Raw genomic sequence first — 25190 nt, forward strand, 5'->3', positions numbered from 1 at the left:
ATTAGAAACACTTCGATGACACCTATGGTTCAGTACGTTAACTGTCAGTGTTCCCCCAACAGCAGCTCCTAACTCATTTACAGCTTGTTCTTCAAGAACCCGTTTCAGCTATTTGACCCTTTGCTAGCTTAGGCACCACACCTAAAACACTGCCCAGTTCTGCAGGAAGCTTCTCTTACCATATTCTGTCGGTAGGTGGAGGTGGAATGTTAATTACTAGCGTTCCTCTGCACTCTTGCACTTCAACTGTTAGCAGCAATGGAGTATTGGAGACCTCTTCGATTTTCTTCTTAATAAACTCAGTCTCTGTTGCTTTCTGAAAGTATTTTGACTTAGTGATTTTATCCACAATTCTCATGATCTTACTTGTCCTATGTCCTCCAACATACCTTTAGGTAAAGAGCAGAAAAAGAGTACATCAATGTAATTTTCTTAAACCTGTTGTTTGCTAAGACATGGATTTCCTATTAAATCATTACAGGGTGTGACAAAAAAAAAAAAAAAAAGAGAAACATATTCACATGCCCAAGCAGTACCAACCAGAGCCTGCACACAGCAGCACTGCTGTTAGCCACAAGTGTCTGGCAGGAAATCCGTCCAGTCTGAGCACCCCACCTTCCCAGATGGCATTGCAAATACAACATCATTTTTAAATTGCTAATTATATTTTCTCCATTTCTGCCAGTAAGCTGGCATGAGAAGTGACAACCTGTCTGCTACCCTTCTAACAGAACCGTCAAGATGCAGATGAACTGAGAGAGAAGCACATTTCAGCATAGAAAGCCCAACCATCACATCCCATCACGTCTATTTAACAGTGTGTATCAAGCAAAAAGGTTCTCATATTAAGGGACTGTAGCTTTCACAGCGAGTATAAAGGTAGTGAAAGAGGAAGGCCATTCAGGCCACAGGTGGAACAATGCTCCAAAGCTACACTTGCAGAAAGATCAGCTTTTCCTGGCGAGAGTGTCAGGGAAGAGCCTAGCTTTGCAAACAGATGCTTCAGGGACTAGGTCTTTTCTCACACCTACCCCATTTTGGAAATACACACTCTAAGAAGAGCATGTTTGGTATTTTCACACACTACATTATACCTAATTGTGGCTCTTGATGCTATGCAGCAGAGATAGCCTTGCTAAGGAAATGATGTTTCCCTGTTCTGCACAGGACTCATGTTTAGCTAGCCTTTCGGAGAACTTGCCTTTGCCTAAGAGAAGAAGCCCCTCAGCTGATAGAGGTGAATTAACTTCCACTTTTGGATTTCACACTAGCTGTAACTGTACCCAGATAAAGTATTCCTCCCTCCTCAGTTTCTGTAGTAGTGATAAAGCAGGTTTTGGAAAGGTGTAAGGAAATTGTTTTTTTCTCCCTTTCTTTGCCCTTAACAGTTCTTTATGTGATCTATATATTCTTTGAAATTATTAAATGCATCTATTGCAATAATTATAACAATTCATCACATAGTTTTCTAAAGGTTTTAGGACTAAAACTCCAAGAGAACTCCCTTGAGCATTTTGGATATGTCATGGAGGCTTTAGGTACATTCACCGAGATGTGTTCAGGCACAGGAAACCTTGTGACTGCCTGAGACATTTCAGGGCTGCTATGCACTTCTCATTGTATGGCAGTTGTAGAAAGCAAAGAAAAAAGATCAGAAAGGCAGCCAAAACAAAGAATCATGCTCCCAAACTGACACAGGGACCCGTTCTTTTAAAGTCTTGCACATCAGAGGGCAGTGTTGCATCAGCACACTCAAAGCCCTTCAACCCTCCCCAAGAAACCAGGTTTGAGTAAGTTGGGCTTAAATAGGCTTGAGGTTCTTTTCACTGGAAATAAGGGATCAGCAAGATCAGTATGGGTGTAGTACTGGACACAGAGCATTTCAAGCTCACACATGAAATTCTGTTCTTGGCCCTGCCACCAGGCAAGACACTCTGCAGAAGGCACCCACAGGTTCCCTGGCCCAAAGGCTTGGTTCTTTCCATAGCGTAATAGTGAAGAAATTTGGAGGTGTCAAATGGAGCACTGCACAGGTCACGCTGCAGAAGTGCTGTGTGGAGAACAATGCTCCCAGCATGGTAAAACACTCAGCAACTTCCTCTCAGTTTGTAGTGCAGGGCTTGATCTTTGCTCTAGAAATGGGCGAGTTGTATTTGTTCAATCGCTTGGACATATTCTCACTCGTGGCATCCTGTGTGACAATGAGCATTACAGGACTGCACCAAGGTATTAAGCCTGGTGAGGAAAGGATTAACAAAAACCAGAGAGCTCACCCTTCTGCTCCTGGAGTCACCTGCTTCTCTCCTGACACTTCAGGAGCATCGTCTTCTTCCGAAGAGCCAGCGCTGGAGGATTCCTCATCACTGTCTGCAAGACAGTATGCCCTTGGCCTGAAACTGAAACAATGCAATTGCCAGGTCAAATGTTAATATCCTTAAGCAGGTATTCACCACCTACTCCTTGGGCTGGCATTACATGGATTTCTACTAGAGACTTTAAAATGTTTCCTCCTCTTTTTAATGAGCTCCATCTGAAAGAGCAAAACTGAACTCACTCTGAAGCCAGTCCATCAGAAGCAGCTTCAAACAGGAATGTTGTTTTCCCCAGAGGAATGTAATCCTGAATGAACAAGGCTGGCTGGGGAATGGCTGTTCTACATATTCAAATCGAGTGTGGAGACTATTTGAAATACATTTGAAAGCATCTCTGCTGCTGCTTGTGGCTTCCCATCGAAGCTGAGCAGTACAGAGGCTGGACAGGGTTTTTCATCTGCTGTGGAACACTGACAAAGACATACTTTTAAACTGAAAGGTGAGAGTGTGTGATTCTGTCTTGTACTAAAAGAAAACTTCAACTTACAGCTGCATCACCTGCTAACTGAATCCCAGAATCCCCTGAAGATGTTAACTGAGTGCTAACACATCCCCCCCTTATCTTCACAACCTACCCACCACCTTATTTGCACAGCACTTTTAACCCAAGTCAACAAATTCCATTTTGGCTACTCACACACACATGCAATGTTTGCAACACAAACTTCCAGCCAAGGTAATACGGTGAAAGCACAGGAGAATCCATCTTTGTCATCTGCCTCCAAATGAAATGCTCTGCCCTCACACTGGCAGAGCACAGCTGCCTCAAACTAGCTCTTCCCCCTCCTGCAGACACAGTGTGGGTATCACTTAGCAATGCTATGCAGAAAAAGGCGATTTTATTAACAGAAGCAGTCTAAGGTAGCCTCGGGAAGCAATATTTTCTTAGATGTTTTACAGAGATACTTTTGTCCCACACAAACGTAGGCTGTAATCTCCCTTTAGTATCTTTGCTGGAAATACTTCTTTCTCTGCTCTATTTGTAGAGAAATTGACCTTCAGGCTTGTGAATTTTTCAGCTGCTCTGACAGTGAATGGTGTTTACAGAATGTAAAGTTTGGGAGGGGTTATGACAGTTTTTTGTTTGGTTTTGGTGGGTTTTGTTTGTTTTCTGAAAGCGTCCAGGATGGAGTAAGGCAAAGAATGTAATGGGGAGAAAAGGAGGAAGAAAGTAAAGTAATAAAATCAAACAAGTGCTGCTCTTAGGGTACAAAGCCTCACAGAGTAGTAATTAATTCCTAGACTTCCACTCTGGAAGAGTTTATGTAAAGGATCACACAAAAAAATCTAATCTTTTAAACGGATTAACATGAGGGAAAGATGCAGTGAATGCAGTTCAGTGTTAACAGATCTCTACTGAATGCAGAAGCTTGAAACAGTTACACAAGCTTCAGAAGTGCAGGGGTTTAGCCCTAGGGACTGTAACACTCTGCTGCTATAAACTGGATTCTGAGCAAGTTGTATTTTCCTTCTGTGTGAGTGTGTTCCTGGAAATGTATTTGAAGCACACAGGACATGGACTGAGGCAACTGTCTGCTGCTCTGTATATAGAACAAACTGTTAGTTGCTGTAGGAAGTCCTAATGTTAAAGGACAGTTCATGTAGAGCTCAGTGCAGCACACTCCTCCCCAGCTGCCTATTTTAAGAACAGGGGCAGTTACCACATCAGCACTCTGCACTGAAGAAATTTGCTACTCAAGCTATGGCATCAGGGTTGAAAACCTCTCCTTACTCAGAGCTGCATTTGGTACCTGGCCAAAAGTGATCAGCACACCAAACTGAACCACCTCCCTCAGGACTTAGAGCAGGGGAGGATGGCTCATGGCACTGACCCAAACAGCAATGCTGGAGCTGTTCCTCAGAGAAGTTCATGTATTTTAGGTCATATTCAGACCACACACTTTGTGCCTGAGCGTGGTCTGCCTTCACTTTCCTGTACACATACCAGCCAGTTCATCTGCCAGGCCCTCATACAAGGTGTTTTACTTGCCTAGGTGATGGGGTCCTCTGAAATGCCTCCACAAGTGAACACTGACTGGCTAAGACCACAAGACTGAAGGAGCAATAAATAAGCTTGGAGTGAGATTTCAGGGGATCTCTGCATACAATGAACCATTTACATGACACAAACACTGGCACAAACCCCACTTTGGAGCTACAGTATTGTTCCTGAGCAGATTGCACAATATTGTATGAATTGTCATTTGTTAGTTTGGGTTTATTTTTTCACGTGGTACAACACAGCAAAAAGGACTTGATGGGGCAAGAAACTCTGGTAACTTTGGCTTAGCCCACCTGCACTTGCTTAACCTCAGGTATGGTCCAAGGCACTACTAGAGTAATTCTATAAAATTAGCAAGTAAAGAGTTTTCCACCCCTTGAGAGCTGCACTTTCCTGAGAAAGCATGCAAAAGAGCATTACCAAACTGCAACAGCAGACCTCACTTCTATTGCAAGCAGTAATGCAGCAGCAGAGACAGAATGGACTGCAACACTCAACCATTTGTCTCACTTTACAACGACAATGTCCAAAGATGACCCAGTGCTGCTACCCCTACCCTCCTTTTCCTGGGTGAGGAGATGCCTTTCTCACAAGAGTTTGTGGTTACTGCATCTCAAGAGGCTCTTGAGGGAGAGAAAGGAACTCAAGCAACCAACAAGCGTCACTTAGAGACATGATTGTGGGTGCAAGCACATGCAGTGTGGTTTGGTTTATCACAGCAGCTGTCAGCTCATCATTAAAAATGCCAGTAAAATTAACTAACACAGCATAGATAAGAATCAAACTGTTCCATACTACCTCAGAGTCTTTGTCTGTTTATAACAGGCACTGTGTTTAAGGGGCTGGGGGGGAGGGGGAAATGCAACCATCGAGCAACCAAAACCATCTCATTCAAGCTAGCGTACATCAGACTGCTCTTCATGTGGAGCTGGCATGGTACCTGGCCCTGAGCAGGGCAACATCACAGCCGTGTGCAGGGAGCAATACAGTTAATGCTCATACCTTCAGGTAATTGGTTGCTTAGCTACAGACATTTTCATTTGCATGGCTGGGGGCCCATCCCTCAGCCTGGATCAAGCTGATTTTAACTATAAAATCAATGCATTCACTAATTATTTCTGAGGCCTTTCATTGCAGTGGACAGATATAAAAATACATAGGAAAATCCTGAAGGGATGGGAGGAAAAAGCAAGAATTTGATTAGTATAGAAATCTCCTTCTCTATGCCTCATTTTTTGGGTAGACAAAGGGATTTTTCACAAGCCACACTTGCCAACTGCTCTGTTGTAAATTCAGAAATATTTCTTTCCAGCAGTGACAATAAGAATCTAGGTCAATTTTAGATCCTCTGAATTTCTACCAGGGTATGAGATCATTCAGCCATTAGTTTTCTCACATTTATCTTCTTGTGCTGGCTGCACTGTAATATAGCCCTGCTGTATTACTTCAAGATATCTCAGACTGAACAGTCAGAGCTCTCATACAAGGATACAAAGCATCTAGTATCTTAATTGTGAAGAACCACAGCATTTTATTCCTATCTAAACAAATGGCTGGATTCAGAGAACGTTTTCTTGATTTGCTGGCAGTGGTTGTACACTCAGAGACCAGCTATTGTTCAGGGACTGCAGCTTTCTTGAGTACAAAGAGAATACATCACAAAGAATCAACACTCCACAGCTGATGGGTTGCATATTTGACAAGTGTCAATCACTAGGTTAATACAAATGGACAGACTGAAGGAATTCAAACAACATCACAAAAATGAGAGGGAAAGCAAAACTACAAGTTGGGGAAGTTACATTATCATAGAACGGTTTAGGTTGAGAGGGACCTCCAAATGTCATCTTGCAGTTACCAATAGTGAAATCAAACACTGAAGTTGCACAGAAAGGCCAAGTTCTACACTTAAGTGTATTCAACACCTCCCAACAACTCCTTTCAATCTACTGCTGAGACAGAGCTGCACACAGAAAGGTACAATTCCCTTTTTCAACATGGTTCTACCAGGGTAAGACCTTACCCTTCTTTGCCAAGCTCTCCAACTTTCAGCGCTTCACCAAGTGGCTCTTTACCAAGTTTGGTCAAGTTCATCTTAGTCTCCAGGGTCATTAGAAAAGATCCATTGTAGGACATTTCCAAATCAATCCAAAGTCCTAAAATAATCAAGAACAACAAAAAAGATGTCACTTTAAGAGCAGTCACCATAGCTTTGATTAATTCTAGTTTGACGTTAAAGTCACACTTTTTCCAAAGACAAAAACTACTTTTTTAATCAATTGATTATGTCATTAATTCACAAATAACTAAAGGCTTATCAAAGCATTTTTTCTGTTCACATTAAGCTTATGGAACAAAGTTGAATGATGAGATACAAATCAAAGCCACGCTGGAAGAGAGATCAGCAAGTACACCTCAAGTGCCAAAGAGATCTGAGCCACGACAAAGAAAATAGGACACAATGAAGGATTTGCTTCAAAACTATTTACAGTACTGCTCCCAGCCAAGCAGTAATGGGGACACTTCCTCTACTACTTACACTCTCCAAATGAGGCAAAACTTGAAATCCCAGAGCAATATTACTGGCAGTCCCCTTGGCTTTTGCAATGGTTTATCGGTTTGCTCTGATTACAAACACTTATGCCTCAAAGCAAGCAGGGGCATTACTTTGAACAGTTCCAGAGGTGTGGTACTGAATTAAATGCCACTGTCTGGGCAGACCAATCACCAACAGAATTGTCTTGGGAATAATGGCAAGATTAGGTCCTGCCTCTTAAGTGAGGCTCTGCAGCGCCACCAATTAAAGCAAGCTATAGGGTATTTGTGATCCAGCGATTAGACATCAGATGCTGCTAAGCAGAGATTATGCATCTTGCTTTCCCAGACACTGCAGCTACACAGAGTCTGCTCTACCAGAATCTGGCACATAACCACTAATGTATTCTATTTTTATTTACTTATTCAGAAGCAATTAATGCTAACTACCCTTTGGGTCTGACTGAGCGAGAAGAGATGCCCTCTTTCAGCTGAAAAACAACTGCTGTCTGCAAAAATGGATCCAAAGAATGGCACTGGCCCAGTCCCACCCATCTCTATTAACAGAAGCACACCCAGCTCCCAGAGATCAGGTCACTGACACACTGAGATGGCATGCTGGAAGCAGTACTGAGCACAACCTGCTTCTTTACCAACCCAAATGATTCTTTTTCTTCCCATCAGTGTTTCTATGGCTGTTCTAAAACAAAACACAAGGGCTCCAGCAGAAGCTGGTATAGATTTCTCCTCTTTACAGTAACAAAACTGTAGTAAGACCACCAGAAGGAAACCAGCAAAACAGACCTGTTTGATAACCAGTGAGTCAGCATGCTTCAAACGTCAATGCTGCTTTAACAGTAGATCAAATTACTGCCATTACTGAGAGGGGAAAATTCCTTCTGGCCACAAAACCATCACACACATTTTCCAGAGGGAAAAATGGGAGGTAATGGATGGAGAGAGGGTGAAGAACTGGGCAGAGGGCGCAGTCCATTCAGAGCTATCTGGCCCTCCTGCCTTGACAGAGGAACAGTAAATACTACAGCATGTGCTGCCAGCCAGGATGGACTGCATTAAGAGAAACAAGAGGAGCTTTTCCTAACATGGACTGTTAACAAATTTACTTATCATAGAATCAACCAGGTTGGAAGAGACCTCCAAGATCATCCAGTCCAACCTAGCACCCAGCCCTATCCAGTCAATCAGACCATGGCACTAAGTGCCCCAGCCAGGCTTTTCCTGAACACCTGCAGGGATGGTGACTCCACCACCTCCCTGGGCAGCCCATTCCAATGCCAATCGCTCTCTCTGCCAACAGCTTCCTCCTAACATCCAGCCTAGACCTCCCCTGCCACAACTTTAGACTGTGTCCCCTTGTTCTGTTGCTGATTGTCTGGCAGCAGAGCCCAACCCCACCTGGCTACAACCTTCCTTCAGGTAGTTGTAGACAGCAATGAGCTCTGCCCTGAGCCTCCTCTTCTGCAGGCTGCACACCCCCAGCTCCCTCAGCCTCTCCTCACAGGGCTGTGCTCCAGGCCCCTCACCAGCTTTGTCGCCCTTCTCTGGACACCTTCCAGCACCTCAACATCTCTCTTGAACTGAAGGGCCCAGAACTGGACACAGCACTCAAGGTGAGGCCTGATCAGTGCTGAGTACAGGGGCAGAAGAACCTCCCTTGTCCTGCTGCCCACACTGCTCCCGAGCCAGCCCGGGATGCCATTGGCTCTCTTGGCCACCTTACTTCAAGGAGTCAAATAATAAAGGACCATTTTCCTTGTCTTTTAAGAAGAACAGCAAAACAAGGGACTTCAGTAATTACTTTAGCAATTAGTAATTTTAGCAATTTTATTTTCAGTAATTATTCACTGCAAGCTCTTAAAAACTCAGATACTGAGAGTCCACATTTGACAACATAAAAGGAGTTGCAAAGATACAGATTCTACCATAACAGTTTGCTCATCACAGCTTAACCGAACAAGGAACTGAAGGAGTTAATTTGTTCTCTCTGCTGTTGTTGGCAATTAATTGAAGCCAAGAGTTCAGCAATCTCCTAAATCCCATCTCATGACTTAGAACTGGTCTTCAGTTACAAGTGAAGTTGTGAGAACAGAGAAAGGAATTCAAAAAATGTTTAAACCCAGGCAAACAGTCCGAGGAAAGCCCCGAAGCACAAGCTCCTTTGAAAAGAAACCACCAAGCCACTCGGCAAGCCTCGTACAGGTGAAGATTTTATTTTTTCAATTCACTTTTTCTGGAACTCAAAATAAACTTTCTACCAAAGGTGAAGCCACTTTGCTACTGGAAACACTGGAGGATGTCCTAAGTACCATGGAGAAGCTGCTGACCCGGCAGGAAGTGCAGAAGCAGCAGCAGCACCTTGGCTGAGACCCCCAAATACTGACTGCACATGAGCTTACTCCAGCTATTCCATTTGCATCTCTCTTAAGACAGTTTTTGTTCCTCGTGACAACAAAACAATTTGCTCTTTTCCAGCGTGCTTTGTTTCTAAAGCTCAGTGGAAAACATCCTTTCAAGAAGTTGAGAGTAAAGTACCCAGTGTTTCAGAGATAAGGCTGTTCCCCGAAGAGCTGCAAGTCTCAGGAGAGAGAAGGGCAAACAATAGCTTTGGATACAACAGGCAGCAGCAGTTCGCACACTGTGCACATCCAAGAGAGTTTTAGTAACTCCCCAAAGTCTGTTTTGCTCACAGTTTTACACGGCAAAGGTCAGAGCTTAGCAGCCATCTCGTGCTTTCAGTCAGTGATCTGAGTGGCACAATGTGTTTAATATCAGTGATGAAGTTTGTTTACTTCCTCCTCAATTTCATGCATCTGCTATTGTTGTAAAAGGCTGATGATGACGTTCATACAAGCTAGGGAACACTGCAATAAGAGTGGCAGGCAAATGAGTTGTACATCAAAATAAACCTTAAAAAAATCGGGTCCAGGCTGCATGATATGAGCAAAGATGAAACCTGGATTGCTTCTGAGCAGAAACTGGCTCGTTTTCTCCAACTGTGCACAGCTGAATTCAATCACAAATTCCCCATTCCGGGGAACTTCTTTTGCTTGACCTCTAAAAACAGAACTAAGATCTTGAAGAGACAAACTACCTCAGTGAACAACCCCCCCCTCAAACAGCTTGAGTTCAGCCATCTCCTCCAAGCAGCACTGCCAAAGAAGGAGGTGGCACTACCCAGTTGCTGTGTGATCAATACCCTCATGCTTTGAGAAGACACCACACAAAGAAACACAACAGTCTGCCCCTCATAGAATCATAGAATCAACCAGGTTGGAAGAGACCTCCAAGATCATCCAGTCCAACCTATCACCCTGCCCTATCCAATCAACTAGACCATGGCACTAACATGGCACAGAGAGCTAGCAAAGACTGATCCTGCTATGATCTTCATTTGGTTATCTGCCCAAACTTGGCTCTGTCCATGATAATTGTTATTGTTCTAAAAATGCTACTGAGACTTTCTGAAGTTTGACTCACTGCTGGCCTGCAATTTAGAGGTCTCCAGAGGCTCCCAACACTGGAAATTCACCAAATTCCTACCATCTCACTACCAGTTTATTGGTTTTATCACCAGCTAGAAATGATTCTGGTGTCTTTGTGTAGTTGAAAGTTGAAAGAGCAATTTAAAACAAAAATAAGTTGTTTGCCATGCAATCCATAGCTGCAACACAAGAGGTTCTCCAAGGAAATAATTCCCTTCAGACCCATTAGAAACTTCTCCACCTTCGTTTACATAATTCTCTTTCACTTCTCCAGCCCAGTGTAAGCATATAGCAACTAAAGGAGTGAATGGAGCCAGAAGAGACAAATTAACAAACCTTTAATGAACTCAGGAACGATCTTTAAATGTGCTCTGAACACAGGTCTTAGGAGAAAGATGGCCTCTGCTTCTCCTCAGCACAGAGAATACATATTTTGGAAGCTAAAAGACATGAACCCCAGGTTGTCTCTTTGTGAAACTACTTAAGTGACAAGAGTATCCTAAATATACTGCTGTGACCAACAGGTGACACAATCATATTTTCCTGTCTATAGAAGTCACAGTATCACAGTATCACCAGGGTTGGAAGAGACCTCATAGATCATCAAGTCCAACCCTTTACCACAGAGCTCAAGGCTAGACCATGGCACCAAGTGCCACGTCCAGTCCTGCCTTGAACAGCTCCAGGGACGGCGACTCCACCACCTCCCCGGGCAGCCCATTCCAGTGTCCAATGACTCTCTCAGTGAAGAACTTTCTCCTCACCTCCAGCCTAAATTTCCCCTGGCGTAGCTTGAGGAAATGTTTATCCCAAAGCCTGGTGCTACTGGCATCAGGAGATAGACCACTCAGTGTCTCCTCAGAGTAAGCTTTTAAAGCTTTACCTTTATCTGAGCAAAACACCCACAAGACACACAGATCAAGATTCTGCTCTCCACAAGTACACAAGCAAAGCCAGATGATGAAACATGTATTTTACCTCTGTGGTCAACAGAAGGTTTGAAGGCCTGAAGGATCTTCGGCACTGCTATCCCCATGTCAAGCTCAGTTAAGGTTAGCTCGTTCATAAAGTAGGGCAGCTGAAAGGAGAGGATTCAGAAATCAGATCCATGTTACAGAGCTGAACATCATCGTTTCCTGAGAAGAAACTTAAGGAAAGGATTGGGCTGAAAAGCCACCAGTGAAAGAACACAAATTCCTTCCAATTCTAGGCTTTGACACTTCTCAGTTTCCATACAGTATTGTAGGGAGAAATTCAGCATCTAAACTTGAAATGTTTACATGTTTTTAAAAGGCTGAAGGTCAGATGCTGACCTTTAACCTCTGGCATGCAGTGTAACAAAGGCACAGAATCCCGATGACTTGGGTACCTATTTACTGTAAGTACTTCTAATGACAGAAATGCTATCTCCTGTGTGTTAACCTATCAAAAACACATCCATCCCCCAGTCCCAGTCTTTCCACTTAAACTGTTTCCAATGAGATGCTTGGGAACTCTGCTGTCACAACTGTGGAAAGAGCCACGGCAGAATTAGGTTGCTGCTTATTTCCCAAAGCACAAGAAACAGCATCTCACAGCTGGCGCTGGCAGCCAAATTTCAGAGCTTTTGTCAGCAAGACTACATCTTCCTTTGCCTCTAGGAACAGGCAAACTCCTCCCCAAACATCAGGAGCTAAACAGGCCTGTGATTAACTGCTGCTGTTCAGAACAGTTACAGAATGCAAAGGGATGACCCAGAAGTCACTCAAAAGCACTGTTCCTCCCTTCACCCTCTGAGCTTCTGCAGCTGATAAACAATTATACCCTATCACCCCAGACAGCTCTTTCCCTGGCTATTACCCCCAGTGACCTCTCCTGCCAGCAGAGGATGTCTGAAGTTAATAGGGACACATTAGAATTGTGGCTCCCTGATCTCCTCCATCTTAAGCCAAGCTACAATTTCCCAAAGCAGATTTCATAATTTATAAGCAGATCTATTTATCTCTAAAGTAAATATAAAAATACTTCTACTTTTTACACAAAGACTTCATAAATAGTTAATTCAGCTGTAGTTCATTTGCAGCTGAAGCTGCAAAGTTAACATGTTGAGCTCCTGCTGTAGAGCAGCAAAGCTGAACTGGAACTGCATCACCTTCATTTACTTGTCTTCCAGAGTAAGGGTGAAATAGGTCTCTCTCTTGCTGTTCTCAGACTCAAAGATCACTTGTTTGTTTCCTTCCACAGGCAACGTGCAGTGCAAGCCTCCACTTCATTTACCTTGATTTTGCTAAGCTTCATTTGGATCTTCTTTGACACTAGATCAGACCAATACTTTTCTCCTAAAAAATCCCAAAATATTCTTCCAAGCAAAGCATTCACCCAGGCCTCCTGTTCCTCCTCTTCAGCTTCCACATGGGCATCTGGTAACTGGAAACACAGAGCAGGTCATTCAGTTCTACAAATTCTATAAACTAAGGTCAGAAGAGGCCTCACTGACAGTGCTCAGCTCAGTTAGAGCCCAGGTTAGCTGAGAACATTAAATGCTCAGCACAGATAGCAGCTTTACAACCACATCAGCTGGCCTGACGTGAGCTTCCTTGTCATCACCCTGACATGCAACAGAGAGAACGAGACCACACAGATAGAGCTGCACCTCTGGCAACAGGATGAGAAAGCTGTATGTCATTTAACCTCTGCCAGCAAAAAGCAATGAAGCCCAGAGTGGGCAGACTTAGAAATCCAGCAGAGACCTCTTTCCTTCTTTTCCCTACTCTACACTTCTTTTGTTCTAGCAAAAACCAGGAAAGCAAAACCCAAGGTCACATCCTTAAATCTAGTTCAGAAATATCACAAATAGATGATGAGCAAGGGGAGGAGAGAGAAGTTATTATTTTCTCTCAAGTGTTTGTAGATAGGATTTAGGGAACCATATTGCTCCTCCTGCTGCTGTGAAGGTTTTGCTTACAGTGAAAGAGGAGTGCATTTTGGTCCTGAGACACTCAGGGACACAGGCTCAGATGTCACCTCACTGACTAGAGACATGAAAGCAAAGGCAGCTGAAATAATTTTAGGTGTGTACATGCTGCCAGCTATTTCATCAAGACCAGGAAGTTTCCATGAAGGAAAGACACTATACTTAACCTCTCTCAATTGTATGCAGTGAAAGAAAGTGCCTGATCCTGCAGGCAGCATAAAAGCAGTGCTAAGAGGAGGCAGGTAGATGCTACAGCTCTGAACATCGTTTCCTGGCAGTGACTGCTCCCCGATGGCTGCAGCCTCACGCAGGCAGAATTGCTGGGTCCGTAGCTTCTGCTCTGACGCAAGTTCCCTGCCAGCAGCTGATCTATTTTTAGACTGATTTCTGACACGTGCCAGATGCAGCAGCAAATCCATCACTGCTTCGGCGACTGGCAGGAGCTACAATATTTTTTCCTGGGAGAACACAAAATGTGTTTATTCCCATGCTATACCATGGCCTCCTACTCCTTTCTGGATGCTGTAGGAAAGCCTGGCAACAGAGGCACGACATGAATCACAGCTTTGAAATGAATGGTGATTGTATTTAACACTAAGGACCCATTTCCTAAGGGTGTCGAACATAATATTAAGGTTCTGCTTAGTAAGAGTGATTCAGATGCAGTCCAAGAGACCAAAGGATTAGTGGGAGCCACAGACATGGTTTATCATTACACTGCCATGTACTGCACAATACTCCAACATCAGCCATTTAATGTGGTTTCAAAGGACATTTCCCAAATGGAAATCACAGAGTCCATCCATGTCTCATGTCTCTGGGCAAGACTGTCCAAGGCAAACTGTATTCTGTACAAGACCCAGTTCCATTTCTGTCCCCCAGCCAACCCAAGCAGCAGGAATACTGCAGTGAACTGTCCCACTATTGTCAAAGCCACAGCCAGAGCATCGTCAGATACATCAAGTCAAGTTCCTAACCCCCTTTCTGGCAACATGGCCAAAACAGGAGACAAACTGAAGAGGTTCAGCACTTCCTGAAAGATGCAAAAGAAAAACAGTTCTCAGGTCCAGGACAAAAAGCACTGCTTCATGTCTTGTTCAACATCTTTGTTGGTGCCATGGACAGTGGCACTGAGAGCACCCTCAGCAAGTTTGCTGATGACACCAAGCTGTGTGGTGCAGCAGACAGGCTGGAGGGAAGGGATCCATCCAGAGGGACCTGGACAGGCTGGAGAAGTGGGCACAAGCCAAGCTCATGAGGTTCAACAAGACCAAGTGCAAGGTCCTATAGCTGGGTCAAGGCAATGCCAAGCACAAACACAGGCTGGGCAGTGAGTGGCTGGAGAGCAGCCCTGAGGAGAGGGACTTGGCTGTGCTGGTGGACGAGAAGCTCAACATGAGCCAGCAGTGTGCACCTGCAGCCCAGAAAGCCAAGCAGAGCCTGGGCTGCAGCAGGAGAAGTGTGGCTAGCAGGGCCAGGGAGGTGATTCTCCCCTTCTGCTCTACTCTGGTGAGACCCCACCTGGAGTACTGCATCCAGTTCTGGAGCCCCCATTACAGGAGGGATGTGGAGATGCTGGAGTGTGTCCAGAGAAGGGCCAGGAGGATGCTCAGAGGGCTGCAGCAGCTCTGCTGTGAGCACAGATTGAAAAAGTTGGGGCTGTGCAGTCTGGAGAAGAGGAGGCTCCCAGGTGACCTTCTTGTGGCCTTGCAGGACCTGAAGTGAGCTACAAAAAAGCTGGGGAGGGACTTTTTAGGCTCTCAGGGAGTGACAGGACTGGGGGGGAATGGAGCAAAGTTGGAGATGGGTAGGTTCAGATGTGAGGAGGAAGTTGTTGAGCATGAGAGTGGTGAGAGCCTGGAATGGGTTGCCCAGGGAAGTGGTTGAGGCCCCATCCTTGGAGGTGTTTAAGGCCAGGCTGGATGAGGCTGTGGGCAGGCTGATCTACGGTAGGGTGTCCCTGCCCATGGCAGGACGGTTGGAACTAAATGATCCTTGTGGTCCCTTACAACCCTGACTGATTCTGTGATTCTATGTGCATGAGTGAAGCTGAATATGGGGTGAAAAGAAGTTTTAGAGTATAGTATCTGCACTGAAAACCTGCCACAAACACCATCCAGCTTATATCTCTGATAGGTGACAATTCCATCCTGATCAGGTGCTCTCAAGAAGGCTAGAAAACTTTTAGCTCTCTTTAGCAGAAAATTAAAAAAGTCAAGTTTAAAATCAAGCACTAAAATTCCACTGTTTCAAGAAGCTAGGACCTCAAAAATATGCTTTTAGTTATATTTTATACATCCAGGGGAAAAAAAGGGAAAAAAACCCCAAACTACCACTTCGTACTACTATTAAGAAGTGAGATTTGTGGAATTTTGATTTGTTTGTTTTCATCTTAAACATAAGACAGAATTTCTTTTGGAATCAGGTTTTTTTTGACAGAGACACACACCTATGCATTCCTAAGAAAGGAAATCTACAGCTGTATTTTGCCTTCACTTGGACAACCTTTTAGGTATAAGACACTGCAACAGCCAGAAAAAACACAGCTGCTCTCAGGACATGGGAAATCAAAGTTAATCCATTAAAAGCTAGCATGTTACACTAAGAAGAAACCATGGTCAACAGGGAAATGGCAAATGTGTGTAAAGCTTGGGTCCAACCTGCAGGTGAAGGAGGTCAACAAGGAAATTACAAATGTGTGTAAATCTTGGGTCCAACCTGCAGGTAAAGGAGGTCAACAGGGAAATGGCAAATGTGTGTAAATCTTGGGTCCAACCTGCAGGTGAAGGAGGTCAACAAGGAAATTACAAATGTGTGTAAATCTTGGGTCCAACCTGCAGGTGAAGGAGGTCAACAAGGAAATTGCAAATGTGTGTAAAGCTTGGGTCCAACCTGCAGGTGAAGGAATTAATTTTTCTTTCTACAGTACTGCTTTTTACAGCAGTAGGTAAGACAATCAGAGATTCACCACCTCTGATGCATCCTGTCAGGGAAAAGCATTACCTTTTTCACAGCTGTAGGGCTGCTATCTGCACTGAGGACTGGACTACCCAAAGGGCTTTTCTTTTCCTGTGGAACACACTTTGCCATGTAAACACTGTAGTCCAGAAGCATTTTCTGCCGCACGTTGCTGGCCAGATCCTTGTGCTTCAGCTGAGACCCAATTTCTTCTGCACTCCCCTTGCTGCTGCTCCGGCTGTGTGTGAGAACTCCAGACTGACTATCAGATCTGCTGTGTGTTGGCAAGATCCCTAAATCAAAAGGAATAAAACCTGTTCAGCAGAAAAGGAGCCTGACAGCCAAACAACAGTGCATGAGCAAACACTTACAGGAGAGAAATTAGCTTGTGGATTTAATTTGTCCCCAGCAAGCCCATTCAGAGCAGTGCTTTCTCATTTCAAAGGGTAGAAGTAAATGCCACCACTGCAAGCTTTGGAGGTCTTAAATCCAAATTAGTCAATATTTGGTATGATTCAGCACTCAGCAGGATGTGAGGCTGGAAAACTCAGCTGATCAATAGCATATTTAAATATAGACACTCACATATGGATAACATATGGCAGAATTCCCAACAGCCCTGCTGGGGAACGCCTAAAATAGAAGTCAGGTGACTAAAATGTACCTCTAACTACACTTCTTTCTTTTCTTCTCTTTCTTTTTTATTTAATTATAGGCTGATACAATTAAAAAGGACAATGAAAATCATGTAAGTATTAGAATTTTCATTAGCCACTCTTTTGCATTTGCATTTCAAGAAGTTATGCGCCAGAAAGAATGATGATTCTCAGAGAATAAAGGGGAAAGTGTGAGTCATTCAGACTTAAAACTGTATCAGAGGATGGGTTTAAATTAATATTTCAAACATGTGACCAGTCCTGTAGACTACCAGAGGTCTATCAGAGCATAAGACTATTTGTTTAAAAGAGAAAAATGTGGTTTATAATTATTGACCCACGAGAAAGCTTTTTACTGTTTACAGAACACTGGAGTGGAAGGAAGGATGGAGGAGGAAGAACAGGTAAGAAGAGGACAGAGTCTAGCACTGCAAATGTTGGCATCAGCTCCAACAGCATAGAAGGAAAAAATGAGAGACTGAACAATTCACCCTTACAGAACTGACAGGAGTTGTTACAGTCACTGCAGAGCAGCATTCACAGAAACCAGCCTGCAAATATTAACAACAGTTGAGGGCATATAGCCAAGAGGAAAAGGCAGGGTGGGAAAGTGGGAATGAAAAGCCAAGATAAGGAGCAGAAGAGTGTCTTTAGCCTTATTTGGCTCTAAAGATCACTATGGCTCCACAGTTGCTACAACTACCACTGTGCAAACACAGCAATGGTTTGTTCCTTTCAACAGGCACTTTTACCAGAACACAACATTTGAATACCTGGCTTGCTCCCACATGCACTGGATGGCTTCTTTGCTTCAGACTTCAGCTTAGATGCAAGAAGGAACCTTCTGAACCATTCCTCCTTCTCCCTGCCTGTCCTTCCAAAGAGATAAAGTACTTGATCCTTTTGGCTAGTGCACTTTGCTCCATCCTGAGTTTTCTTGGATTCTTCATTGTTTGAGTCCACTTTTTCAGCAGATAACTTTTCCTCTGTATTCTCTCTATCAATCTGGGCCTTAGCCATGAAGTCATCCTGTCTAGCAAGTTCAATGCAAATGGGGTACTTCTTGTTCCAAATCCGTTTTCGTGCCAGACTCTTAGGAACCAGGGAAATCTGAACGATAAATAAAAGGGTTAAATTAACTTCTCTTTCAGTCATAGATTCATAGAATCAACCAGGTTGGAAGAGACCTCCAAGCTCATCCAGTCCAACCTATCACCCAGCCCTGTCCAATCAACTAGACCACGGCACTAAGTGCCTCACCCAGGCTTTTGATGGATCCATGTTGCACAACAAATACAGGAACACAAGAAATACAGATCCTATGTTGGGTTCAACTGACTCCTGACTCACAGCTGGTTCAATCCATTACTGTTGCTAAGCCTTTGGAACAGCCTTGGAATTAAAACAAGCACCATGCAAAGTAGCTCAGACTTCTACAATCATGTGGAGAAACTCAGTTTTCATTTAAAAGATACAATTCACATAGTTATACAGAAAAAAATAGAAAACCTTGGTTTTGTGACTACAAGGTAGATAGTGAGAATCCAAACTGAGCTTTAAACTCAGCTTTTCAGGTGCAAGTGATGAAATTCAGTGTTTGAAGCTGGCGACAATCATATCAAGTATTTAAGAGTTATGCCATGAAATGCAGATAATTATATTCTAAATTCAGCATATTCAGAGAGAATAGAGACAATGCAAGCGATGAGAAGAGTGCTTAAAGACCCTTGTCTAGGGGCTAGTGGTCTCCAAAAGCCATGGAGCAAAGCCCTCGTTTGACCATTACAGACAGGGCACTGGGCACTTCCATAGCCATTTGGGGAGGGGATTACTGGAAATTTGTCTACGTTACCATGGGGAACAACTGTCAGAAAAGTGCTCCTGCAGCAAGTGAGAGCTTGTCTTCACTACGGGAAAACACAGTCCTGCTACTGCACAGTCAAGTTTTTGCTTTATCTTTTCCTCATCTTCCTTCAACAGAGAGCAGAGCTGACAGCCAACTCCTTTCCTGTACTGACTCGGGGAAACAAAGGCAGCTTTTCCTCACTCTTGCCTTGGTCCTTCTCTCCCTCTAACTCCCACAGTCAACCACAGCATAGTTTCCTCCTACATCTGTCCTGCCAAGGCCCTCTGTTGATGCAGCACTTTAAAAAAAATCCATTCTTTTGATAATGGGGTATTGATATACTACTTAATACGATGCCATTAGAATTAATTTCACATGGGCAACTCTTCACAGACTTGAGGGAGGCAAATACCAAGTAGGAAAACTGTCCTGGTGTTATCCTTGATGTAAAAATTCCTATCCCCAGAAAGTCCTGTCTGCTCCAGCCACCTCTCTGCTCTTCTACTTCCACATTCAATGTGTACTCCCTCTTTAAGCAAAATGAAATTGCTGTCTGAACCACCTTGAGAGACAGAGAACCACTAAAGGTTATGAATTTTGGTGGAAGCTTCAGGACAGTCATGCAGCAATTCACCGTGAGGTGAACAATTCTCTGACCTCTCACGTGTTACCTTCTGCTCTGGACTGACAGAGAAAAATCATGCTTTTCCCTTCTTGTACAGAAACCATCTGTTTTCCAAATCCTACTCAATCTTCCAGCACATTTTTTTGCAAGTTAATGGCCATGACAGGTTTGTTTATGTAATGACAGAGCATGGAAATAGAGGAATGAAAAAAAAACCCCAAATCAACCCTTTGAAATTTTAAAAAGAAGTACTTTCAAGGTATTCTTTGTTAAAATCAGACATAAGTGAGGCACACTCACCTTGCTCTCTGTAAGTTCATAAATTTTCTGGCTGACATAAGTGACTTCAGGCTTCGGCTCATTGTACACAGCCCTTCTAGAGATGTTTTTGTTGGGTTTGGAAAGCCGTAAGGTGCTTCCTTCCAGTCGCACATAGACAGAGTGAGTCAACGTAGCATGGTATGTTTCTGGATCATAATTGTAAATCTCATTCATCCATCCCTAGAGGGGAAAAAAAACCCAACAAAACAAAGCAACACACTCGTTAAGAGGCTTTTAGGCTGCTGGAAAACCAAGTGCAGCATGTGCATAGAAGTTTTAAATAACTACCCAAGCTTTTGCTTAAGTCATTTCACTTCCCACACAAATACAACAGAGCAGTAAATGCCCTAAATGAGGCACTTAATTGATAGAGCAAGAGGTCAGGACTGTATCCCAAGACAAGATGTGTTTTTCTGACTACATTTGGTATATGTAACAGGGTGCTCTCTTGCCTCATCTTCGCAAAAGGCTGCCAGATCTGCAGACTTAGGCTCGCTGGGAAGAGCCACAAAGCAGCCAGCAAGGGCACACTGCGGAGCTGCAGCTCTGCTTACAGCAAGCACGGACATCTTAATCACCAGCAGCGAAGGCAGAGCAAACAGCCTGTCTGCTTACAGACAGCACTGACATTTTAATCACCAACAATTAAGGACTGTATGGAAGACCACAGCGGAGTCTGCTTTAACACACCAGCACCGTTTAACATCACTCAACGTGCTGCTTAACTGCCCAGCTACAACACAGGAGTCACACGTGAGGAGATCAATTTAATTCCCTTCTGTGCAGTGAAAGAAACAGAAAAACTAACCAGCCCTGCGCCAAAACAAGTCCCTAAGTGCTGACTCTAGCCATGGGGTGAGGTTACTCCTCTAACATCTGCTTACAGAAAATTCAAGATAAGTGGGACGGAAGAAAAGCCAAACGATCCATTCAAGGAGGAGTGAGCAAGTTTTTCTTCTCTTAACCTGCCCTACAACATACTTTGACAATTACTTCTACCTGCACATCTTAACTTGGCACTTTCAATATTCATTAATGTCAACAGAAGGCAAAGAAGACTTAAAAAGGCATCCCCTAGAGCATCAAATCAGACAGCATCCTTACAAATACTGTGGTGAGGTTAGAATGGGGAGAGCATCTGCTGCTGGGAAGAGGAGAAAGCTGAACCAGCATCCCTGGTACTCTCAAAACAAAAACAGTTGTAACTACCTTATGCAAAACATCCCAGAAATTACTGCAACACTGTAAGAAAAATAAAAAGCTTCCACCCACACACAGAAATGCAGAATTTATTTTAATGCTCATGGAATTTCTCCATGCAGAGCACACACTTTCTCAGGTGCCATAGTAACAGTGGTATCTATGTTCTGCTTACTCCAACACCTAGCTCCACTTTCATTCTAAGCCCTGGAAAACCTCGATAAATTAGCATTTCTTTTATGTTCAGCAAAAATTAAGTCATTCATCTTTGCTCAGCTCCAAAGCAGATTACCTCTCTTATTAACAGAAATGCCTGTACCAACACATTCTTTGGAGCAGCTTTGTGCTTGGGTAGTTGCTCACACTGGGTTGCATACAGCTACCAACACAACGCAGAAGGAAGTTTTCTACCAGCTGTCAAGGTTGTGCCCGGCAGGGTGGATGTTTGTTTGAGCACATCCCATTTCCTTCCTAGAAATTATTAAGCTAAGACATCTTTGAGCAGACAGCAATTAATTTTCATCCAGAAACTCCAGCTGGACTCACTGAAGCCAAGGAGGACATCACAAGAGTTGCCTAAAGCCACTGTGAGCCATTCCCTCTGTGCAGAACTGGAATGTTCATATGGCTTACAGATCTCTGGAGAGACTCCCACCTACCTCCCAGATCAGATCTCTGAGCTATTTCTAGCTCAGACACCAAAGTCTGGAGCCTGCAGTCAGGCAAACATACAGATGGAAACTTGCTGCCTCCAAAGTTCAGCTGAAGACCACAGGAGTTGGTACAAAGGGAAAGGGAGACTTGAGAAGTTACCTTTAGATAGAGTTCAGCCCTTTCTGTGACTGTAACAAGCTACAACATTCTTTTCTGTAGGAGGCTTGAAAAATCTCTGGCTATGTCTGGTACCCAAAAAGGAAGGTCAGAGCACACTTCAAGCTTCTTTAGTGTCCTGCTTCAGATGGAACCAGATGGAATTTTCTGTCGCTGAGCAGGGGGCGGACAGTGACAAAAACAAGGTGTGGTTTATAAATCCTCCCCTAGACTGCCGTGTCTTGCACGTAAGAAGCAAAAATTCCATGAATACAACTTCAAACACAGGGAAGTTTACATGACATGAACACCTTGGGACACACATCAGATGCACAAAGTTTGCTATAGCTTTTCAGTAGCCACAAGGCTTAGCCTAAAGCATTATAGTTATGTTTCATTTCATCTCTGAATCTGAAAATGTGTCAGCTCAGGAATTTTCCCTCTCAATATATGTAATTGTGTTCAAGGGGGAATCTGACACAACCTGCTTCTCACTTAGCAGTTTCCACTTTTGTAAACTGTTGTTTCACTCACCATAAAACACAATTTCAAGGTTCTCTAAGAGACCCCAAAACTCATCTCAGAATTTTAGCAGAAAGACCTCCCTCCTTCTCTTCACAAAATCAAACTGGAACAAAAGATTCAGGGCCTGGGGAAACCATTTTGCAATGTAAAACAGAGAAGTTATCTTACCATAATGTGCTAGCAACAGATGAATTTTCCCCAACTACTGAAGCAACAACGGATTTCCTTGTGTGGGAGAGCAGTGACTGTATGATGGGTCTTTTCTGGACTAAGCAAAGTTGTTAAAATAAGAAATTTAGTAATTCAGGGAGGACAATGACCATAGTCATATGCTACCCTGCAGCTGCTTGCCATTTACACTGATCCTGTGATCCCTGTTTATAAAGGTCAGCAGTTGCTCTGAATTCACAGCTGAATCTAGGAGAAAGTGCCTGACCACCAGACTGGTAACTAACCTGAAAAACTATCCAGCTGGAATACTGGGCAGTGAGACTTTTACAGCAAAGGTCACAGCCTCCACTGCAAACCCAACAGGATCTAGCCTGTTTGTTAGCCAGCAGAGACCGAATTGGCTGCCAGAGCAGCAAGTCACCTCCATCCCAGCTACCAAGTGACCCAGCCCCAGGGCACACCTGGGTCTGTGGAACACAGGCACCACAGAAAATAGCTTCCAAAGGCCCCCCCTGTTTTACTTGGCCACTCTTGTGACTCTGGGCCACAATTATTTTATTCAAACTGCAGTCTAACAGAGTAATTCATGTGAGTAAGGGCTGTAGAGCCCTGTGGAGTATCAACTTTTCCATGTTCCTTAGTTAAGATCTCAGTTATGTTAAACTTCAACCTGAAAGGAGAGATGGGGAACTGCAAGGTATCCTTACCAAGGATTCAGAGGACTGGGGGCACAGACCACCTCCACAAGTAAGTAAATATCATTACACTCTGTGCAAGTAAATGAAAACTTTTACTTGTGTGAGATTTTCAAACATAGAAATAAAAAATACAGCCAAGTCACCTCCAATTTTAATCCATTCTGGATTAAAACTGCCCCCACGGTTTCTAAGTGATATTAACAAATTAATTAATAGCCATTATCATTCAATGATACAATGAAATGCTCCAGCTCCAAAATTCCTGGAAGGCAGCTGAGCACTCAGGTCACACTTGTTGCATTAGGATTCTTCTCTTTAACACTATTTTACAATGCTTTGATAACATTTTGCTTGATAAAGAAGGAAAACTGTAGTGCAGTTTTTTTTCAGCTTTTATAGACAGGAAATCTAGAGACTAAGTCTAAGGTGGGCAGAAGTAACCATCACCTTAACTGGAAGATCCATCTACCTGCCAAAGGCCACTATCAAACATGAAATCCCCTGGGTCATACACTCAGAAGCAGCAGGCTGACAAAAAGCCTCTTTCTGTGCTCAAAAAGCTTCAATTCTGCAGCAGGCACTGCCAACAGCTGTCTTCTCATCAAGGCTCTTTCTAATGGAAAGGATAAATTCATCATTTCCATTTTTGCTGTTACTTAAGACCTTCTGTATGAGCCAGCACAACACAAAGGGAATGCACATATGAGAAGGCCAATAAGGAACTTAGAAAAGTCTAATGCGTTAAAGAGTAAAACCCCCAATGTGGATAGAGAAAAAAAGGAAGAGGAAGCACAAAGCCACTGAAGTAACCAAGAGGTTGTATGGATCACAGCTGGACAGACAGCAGCGTGCCAGGCACATGAAGCCACAGTAACTTGAAGTACCTAAACAAGAAGTGGAAATGAGGAAGAGCAAAGAGGCGAGAAGATAAATCTTTTAAGAGCTTGATTTAAAACCCATCTCTCAGGGTAAATGTTTTACTGAACTCTAGTCCACACTGTGCAGTGCAATATTCAGGACAGCAGCAGGCAGAACCACAGACAGCATAACCCACAAGCATGAACCTCGCATCACTTCTCTCCTCCTATCCTAAACAGTCAGTGTTTGAGAAGAATCCATCTGCTCTTCAACCAGCTATGCTTTGCCTGAACACAACGCTTCCGAGTCTGCTCACCCTGAGCAAACAAATGGACAAATCACCGCCCAGGCATCAACACAATGCAGAAACAAAACACAGCTCACAAGCGGCAGCTTCAAGCACAAACGCTATTTAAATGCTGAACGGTGACAACACCTGCTCTCTTCAGTCCAGCTGAACATTGACAACACCTGCTCTCTTCAGTCCAGCTGAATATTGACAACACCTGCTCTCTTCAGTCCACCTGAACGGTGACAACACCTGCTCTCTTCAGTCCAGCTGAACATTGACAACACCTGCTCTCTGCAGTTCAGCTGAACATTGACACCACCTGCTCTCTTCAGTCCAGCTGAACATTGACAACACCTGCTCTCTTCAGTCCAGCTGAACATTGACAACACCTGCTCTCTTCAGTCCAGCTGAACATTGACAACACCTGCTCTCTTCAGTCCACCTGAACGGTGACAACACCTGCTCTCTTCAGTCCAGCTGAACATTGACAACACCTGCTCTCTGCAGTTCAGCTGAACATTGACACCACCTGCTCTCTTCAGTCCAGCTGAACATTGACAACACCTGCTCTCTTCAGTCCAGCTGAACATTGACAACACCTGCTCTCTTCAGTCCACCTGAACGGTGACAACACCTGCTCTCTTCAGTCCAGCTGAACATTGACAACACCTGCTCTCTTCAGTCCAGCTGAACATTGACAACATCTGCTCTCTTCAGTCCAGCTGAACATTGACAACATCTGCTCTCTTCAGTCCAGCTGAACATTGACAACACTTGGTCTCTTCAGTTCACCTCAACATTGACAACACCTGCTCTCTTCAGTCCAGCTGGGTCATTTCAAATCCATCAGCAAAAACATTTTCCC

The 25190-nt window shown here is 43.8% G+C and overlaps 1 protein-coding gene across 2 annotated transcripts in view; it reads right to left on the bottom strand.

Moving 5' to 3' along the window:
* Positions 1-25190, bottom strand: part of TEX2 (testis expressed 2) — a 50755-nt gene that overhangs the window by 2662 nt on the left and 22903 nt on the right. Inside the window, exons 3-10 of one of the 2 annotated variants that reach the window (XM_064150564.1) lie at positions 19751-19951; positions 17753-18089; positions 16369-16616; positions 12669-12818; positions 11391-11490; positions 6398-6530; positions 2274-2396; positions 180-389 (exon numbers count right to left, since the gene is read on the bottom strand). In XM_064150564.1, the coding sequence (XP_064006634.1) occupies positions 180-389; positions 2274-2396; positions 6398-6530; positions 11391-11490; positions 12669-12818; positions 16369-16616; positions 17753-18089; positions 19751-19951 (1502 nt within the window). Of the gene's footprint in view, positions 1-179; positions 390-2273; positions 2397-6397; positions 6531-8753; positions 9792-11390; positions 11491-12668; positions 12819-16368; positions 16617-17752; positions 18090-19750; positions 19952-25190 lie in introns of those variants that run through there. The other variant, XM_064150565.1, reaches the window with a different exon arrangement.

The sequence above is a fragment of the Pogoniulus pusillus genome, chromosome 11 (assembly GCF_015220805.1).
Source record: "Pogoniulus pusillus isolate bPogPus1 chromosome 11, bPogPus1.pri, whole genome shotgun sequence".
Classification (NCBI taxonomy): Eukaryota; Metazoa; Chordata; class Aves; order Piciformes; family Lybiidae; genus Pogoniulus; species Pogoniulus pusillus.